Source organism: Seriola lalandi, unplaced genomic scaffold, assembly GCF_002814215.2.
Source record: "Seriola lalandi dorsalis isolate HSWRI2012SDOR001 ecotype SW California unplaced genomic scaffold, Sedor1 jcf7180002052833, whole genome shotgun sequence".
Classification (NCBI taxonomy): Eukaryota; Metazoa; Chordata; class Actinopteri; order Carangiformes; family Carangidae; genus Seriola; species Seriola lalandi.
The window spans coordinates 7,911-14,122 of NW_019523386.1; the positions used below are offsets into that span (position 1 = coordinate 7,911).

At 45.8% G+C, this 6,212-nt stretch overlaps 1 protein-coding gene across 1 annotated transcript in view; it reads right to left on the reverse strand.

Annotated features, from left to right (window-relative positions):
- LOC111650759 (keratin, type I cytoskeletal 13-like) overlaps window positions 1–1,215 on the reverse strand; it is a 5,001-nt gene extending 3,786 nt beyond the window's left edge. Inside the window, exon 1 of the mRNA XM_023400667.2 lies at window positions 710–1,215. Coding sequence (XP_023256435.1) covers window positions 710–1,162 — 453 coding nt within the window. The 5' untranslated portion in view covers window positions 1,163–1,215. The remainder of the gene's footprint in view (window positions 1–709) is intronic.
- Between the last annotated feature and the right edge of the window lie 4,997 nt (window positions 1,216–6,212).

Below are 6,212 nucleotides of genomic sequence, written 5' to 3' on the forward strand. Positions count from 1 at the left end.
CAGACAGTCAGACAGACGGTCAGACAGACAGTCAGACAGACAGTCAGACAGACAGACAGACGGTCAGACAGACAGACAGACGGTCAGACAGACAGGCAGACAGACAGTCAGACAGATGGGCAGACAGACAGTCAGTCGGATAGATAGACGGTCAGACAGACAGACAGACAGTCAGACAGACAGACGGTCAGACAGACAGACAGACAGACGGTCAGACAGACAGACAGACAGTCAGACAGACAGACGGTCAGACGGTCAGACAGTCAGACAGACAGTCAGACAGACAGACGGTCAGACAGACAGGCAGACAGACAGACAGGCAGACAGACAGACGGTCAGACAGACAGGCAGACAGACAGTCAACAGTTCATCAGTCACAGTTACTCTGACAATGAAGGATCAAGAAACATGCTGATGTTAACAGGTAAATACTTTCACCTGTGGAGGCGGTGACAGTGCTACAGATGATCCGTCACTTAATCACAGTTTAATATTTATAAACTCTGATCTTAAAAGTGTTGCTACCATCACCTGTCGACAGCAGCAGAAGTGAAGCTGCAGGTAAGAAACTGAACCTGTGAATACTGAAGACAGAATAATAAACTAACTCATCAGCAGTTTCTCTGTATAGATGATTCTTTGTGTTTACACTGACAGGTATGTCCACACCTTCATGACCATGATGTCATGTGACTAAACGTGTGCCTACCTTTCCCTGCAGCTCTGCGATGGTGACGTAGAAGACGCTGTAGTCTCTGGAGGAGGGGGCGGTCTTGCTCTCCAGGAACTGCCTGATCTTCAGCTCCAGCTCGGCGTTGGCCGCCTCCAGCTTGCGGACCTTCTCCAGGTACGTGGCCAGACGGTCGTTCAGGTTCTGCATGGTGGCCTTCTCGTTGGCCGAGATGTCCATGCTGTCGGCGCCGCCGCCGCCGCCAGCGCCAAACCCGCCAAACCCGCCGCCGCCACCACCTCCACCGCCGTAGCTGAAGCTGTAGGACGCTCCACCGCTTCCACCGCCGCCGCCACCATACATGGACATGGAGGAGCCGCCAGAGGAGATACGGACACTGCTGCCACCAGCACCTCCGTGCATGGAGCCGGCGCTGGCCCTGTAGGCGCCGCCACCCATGGACCTGGAGCTTCGCATCATCATGGACGTCATGATGTCTGGTGATGAGGGTGAAGAAGACTGTCTTTCTGCTTCAGCTGGAGGAGAAAGTGGAGAGCTCAGAGACTGTCTCTTATACACATCTCCAACAGCCTCTCGGGCTTGTAGCATGGAGGTTAATGGGTCGTGGGTGTGTGTGAGAAATGTGGACTCCACCCATCACCTGTACAACCACTGTCTCTTATACACATCTCCAACAGCCTCTCGGGCTTGTAGCATGGAGGTTAATGGGTCGTGGGTGTGTGTGAGAAATGTGGACTCCACCCATCACCTGTACAACCACTGTCTCTTATACACATCTCCAACAGCCTCTCGGGCTTGTAGCATGGAGGTTAATGGGTCGTGGGTGTGTGTGAGAAATGTGGACTCCACCCATCACCTGTACAACCACTGTCTCTTATACACATCTCCAACAGCCTCTCGGGCTTGTAGCATGGAGGTTAATGGGTCGTGGGTGTGTGTGAGAAATGTGGACTCCACCCATCACCTGTACAACCACTGTCTCTTATACACATCTCCAACAGCCTCTCGGGCTTGTAGCATGGAGGTTAATGGGTCGTGGGTGTGTGTGAGAAATGTGGACTCCACCCATCACCTGTACAACCACCTGCTGGTCCATGCCAGCTCTCTCTTCACATTAAAGAGGGCGAGTTCAGACCTGGGTGACATTTAATTGAAACCTCTAACTCCCAGCCTGAAGAATCACGTCCAATCAATCACACAGCCAAACTCTGAGCGCAGTGCTGGAGAACGGCTGGCAGCGAGCGGAGACGGCGGGCGGCCGACTTACAGTTACAGGATTTAGAAAAGCCACAGAGCTTCAGAGAGATCATCCGACTTAAAGACTCTGTGAAGGGTTTAAAGCATATAAAATCATCAGCAGGTCCAGGTACAGAGAAGGATGGATGGTAACGGTGTTTCTGTTTCTAAGTCCAGTGCGTTGATCTGAGGCGGACTGGGGGCGTTTGAACCGATGAGCCCCCTGATTAAGACTTGGACCCAGTAACTAGTTTAACACACTTTGTCAAGAATCTATGGATGAACGCTAATTTTAGCTAGTTTCTAGCTTTAGCCTTAAGTTACAGTTTAGCTTTGTTAGCTAGCTGATAGCGCTCCCTTTCATCTCCAGTGTTAGCTTGTCATTTCATGACCAGTATAAAATGTCATATATGAGCTAATGTTACAAACACTGGAGCTCAGTCAGGAGCAGTGAAGGATCAGTTGTTTTTACATCATTATAGAGTTTATTATTTCATGTTAATAGTCTCTGTGTGTCTGTGGTGGGTTAGTTTTACCTTTTTTCTAGCTTCTATAATAGACACCATCTTTGTTTTCACTCAGCAGGAGTTTTATGTTTCTTTATACTTCGACTCAACTACATGTATTTGACAGTTTTAGTTACACAAGCAAGATACTGTAAGGACTGCAACACGTCAGTTCACTGATGTACTGCACTGAAAAAGTTCACCCCCCCTGATTGTTACTGTATAATTTGCAGTCTGAGTGAAAAGCATCTGAGTATTAAGAAATTACTCAAGCACTGTACTTCAGTACAATTTAACGTAGATGGTTCTTGCGTCTTTATACTAAAACATATCATAACACGTACTTAAATATAAAACCAACTATTCATTGTCTCTATTTCCTGTCCAAACTCATCACATGTTCATTTCAACAACTCAAAAACAAACGATCCAAAGCCAAAAGTCCAGAAACTGAATCCAGATCAACGAATCTGAACTTCTTGTTTTTTCTTCTCTCTTCTCTGATGACCCTGTAGATTTGCCTGGCGACTCTTTGGAGGGGCCCGACCCATATTTTGAGAACCAGTGAACTGAACTATGGAAGTGTATCAGTCTGTGACGGTTGTATCTCCTGCTTCAAACAGCAGAACAAAGACAAATACATGAGTGAGAAAACATCTGCTTCTTTGATTAAAGGTCAAAGCTACAAGAAGATGTGAACATGAAAACTGAGGGGGGGGCTCAGCTACTACTCCCAGGGTGCATTTCACTGCCAACATTTCGCACGGTCTGCAGCATCTCATTCTGGACTTGGAGTCAGTTTTTTATGAGTCGTGGTCTTTAGTCGTAGCTGAAGACACTTTAACTGTCTTTAAAAAGCACAGCTGTCATTTCCAAATAAGCATCAGTGTAAAAGTGTCACCAGATGTAATATCAGTGATTGAATGAGAAGCACTAACTGGGACAGCTGCCTCAGCGAGTTCACTCATTTATTTTTAATAGTTTTCCTGTGAAGGTTTTTCTTTCTGTGCAGCGTGGGCGTAGCTGCTTCTGTGCTGCAGGCGTGTTCCCATCATCTGCAGCTGCCGCAGGGGAAACCGACAGGTATGTACAACACCCATAAACTCATTAAAGGCAATCGTTTGATTTCAGCTTGATGTCGTAAATGTTTGCTTAAGAGGCGTATAAACTTTTGTTTGGTTTTGACAGGAGGAAAAATGATTGTTGGAGAAGATAAAGATGAAGGGAATGTTTTAACTGTGACGACCTCCCGCAGGTTAACGGACGCTGCAGTCGTGAGAATAACAGGTGACTCTATCTACATCCTCACCGTACTGCAACTGAAGAAAAACATGTAAATACAAACAACACAAGCAAATATGTCTATTTCATTGTGTTTTTATCAACCTTGTGCGTTGTGTTACTGCACATTTACAACTTCAACGCACTAGAAACTTAAGAAAACACAAGCAGAAATGCTCTGCAAGTAGCACATCCATTGTCGTGTGTGCTACTTGCAGCCTGTTTCTTTATTTCATTGTGTTTTTATCAACCTTGTGCGTTGTGTTATTACACGTTCACATCTTCAACGCACTGCAGCTTAAGAAAACACACAAACACACACAACACAATCAAATACTGAAACGCACTGAAAGTAGCACAGGCGTCTGTTGTCGTTTGTGCTACTTACAGCGTTTTGATTGTGTGTTGTCTTACTTCACGTTTCCATCTTCAACTCACTGCAGCTTCTCTTCATGCAGAGAAACACGCTGCAAGTAGCACCGTGTGCCTTTATTTTCTTGTGCTGTGTGTTCTCAAGTTGCAATGCATTGAGCCTTCAGGGCCACCGTAGGAAGGCAGCGTTACTTTGTGCAGAATCAACTGTGCTCACTCAGTTTAAACAGTCGGCCAGTGAAGGCTGTCATTAGTGGCGAGTCTGTTCCTCTGAAGAAGTGAACTAAAGAAAATATGTTTTGTAGGAAACATGTTTGTTGTTAATGTTGTTAATTTATCTGACAAGTCACAGACACTTTGATACTGAATGTCTCAGTTTTCCAGCTCAGTGTCTGATCGGTCAGTTAACGCTCCACCTGTACCGACTCCAACTTCATTAAAGTGTGTCGTGGTTCTGTTCACACTCTCAGATCCTGCTTCAGGTTCAGGAAAGATCCTGGTCTGGTTTAATACTGAAGTGGTTCTCAACCTGTTTATTCGCATTTAACCTGAACCTCCATCTTCCACTGACCTGAACCACAGACCGGACTCCGGAATATGAAGTATGAGAATGTTTCCTAGGCAACGGAGTCACATATTCACACAAACATTCATTCATTCATTTATTCTTTCACATTTTCTCTGTGTCTGGATGAAACCTGACGCAGAAGCATCAACACTGTGTGGAGACCAGGCCGGGACACATGGACGCATGGACACATGGAGACATGGAGACATGGAGACATGGAGACATGGAGACATGGACACATGGAGACATGGAGACATGGACGCTTGGAGACGTGGAGACATGGAGACGTGGAGACATGGAGACGTGGAGACATGGAGACATGGAGACATGGACACATGGAGACATGGACGCTTGGAGACGTGGAGACATGGAGACGTGGAGACATGGAGACATGGAGACATGGAGACATGGACACGTGGACACGTGGACACGTGGACACGTGGACACGTGGACATGAACCCGTCCTGCAGAGCTGCTTGTTCAGAAAACATTCAGAGTCACATCGTATGTAGCAGCTCCAGAGGTTGAACACACAGTGACAGGCAGCTATCTGCCACACACACACACACACACACACACACACACACACACACACACACACACACACACGCACACACCTTGCCTCAGGCCCACTGAAACTGCTTCAGCTCGCCTCATCAACCTGTCAGCCTTCACCTGAATCCTCCGCCTGCAGCTCCAACCTTACATAACACAGGTAACCCGATTCTGGGGGCGGGGCTTACATAAGCCGCTGTCGCCTGCAGGCACATACAGGTGTGTCTCTCTGACACTTTGCAAGTTAAATTTAAAAGAAATGCAGGTCAACACATGAGAAGCAGAAGAATGTGATGAAAAGTTTTATTTTTGGTAAATTTTTGCTCCATGATTCTAAAACTTGAGTTTGTCGTTTCATGACGTCTGTTAAAGCTTGTTCCTGTTTGTGTCTCTCACTCAGACAGAAACCACGTTAACATTCATCACAACTCACTGAATTTCAAATTGCAAACTAAAAAAAAGAGTAATGGAAACACGCCCTCATGAGGAGGTTTTTCAGACAATCTGATGAAGCGAAGCTGAAACACTTTTTCTGCATTAAAGTCAAATGACATGACACATGAAATCCAAAAACATCGTGGACTGCTATCTCCCAAAGATCCCAGCGACGTGGCGGCTGTAAGAGGGTTGAGATCTGTCGCCATGTTTAGTTGGAAACATAACAAAGATCCGGGACTGGAAACACGGACCGTTCACTGTTGATTTACAATAAAAAATGCTTCTGTTTTGTGCTGAACTGCAACAGAAACACGTCTACAGGTTTATTTTTCCCCTCCGCACAACAGAAAAATCATCATCATCATCATCATCATCATCATCATCGTCATTATTTCTGATGCAAGACTGTGGATTTCACTAAAGAATGAAAACACATGGCGTGACACATGCAGGAACATAAGGGACATAATGATCATCACATTCACTCCATCATCAGGAACATCAAGTTTTCTCTCACATGACATTTAAATCTGTTTATATAATAAATTCATGAGGCAGAATGTGT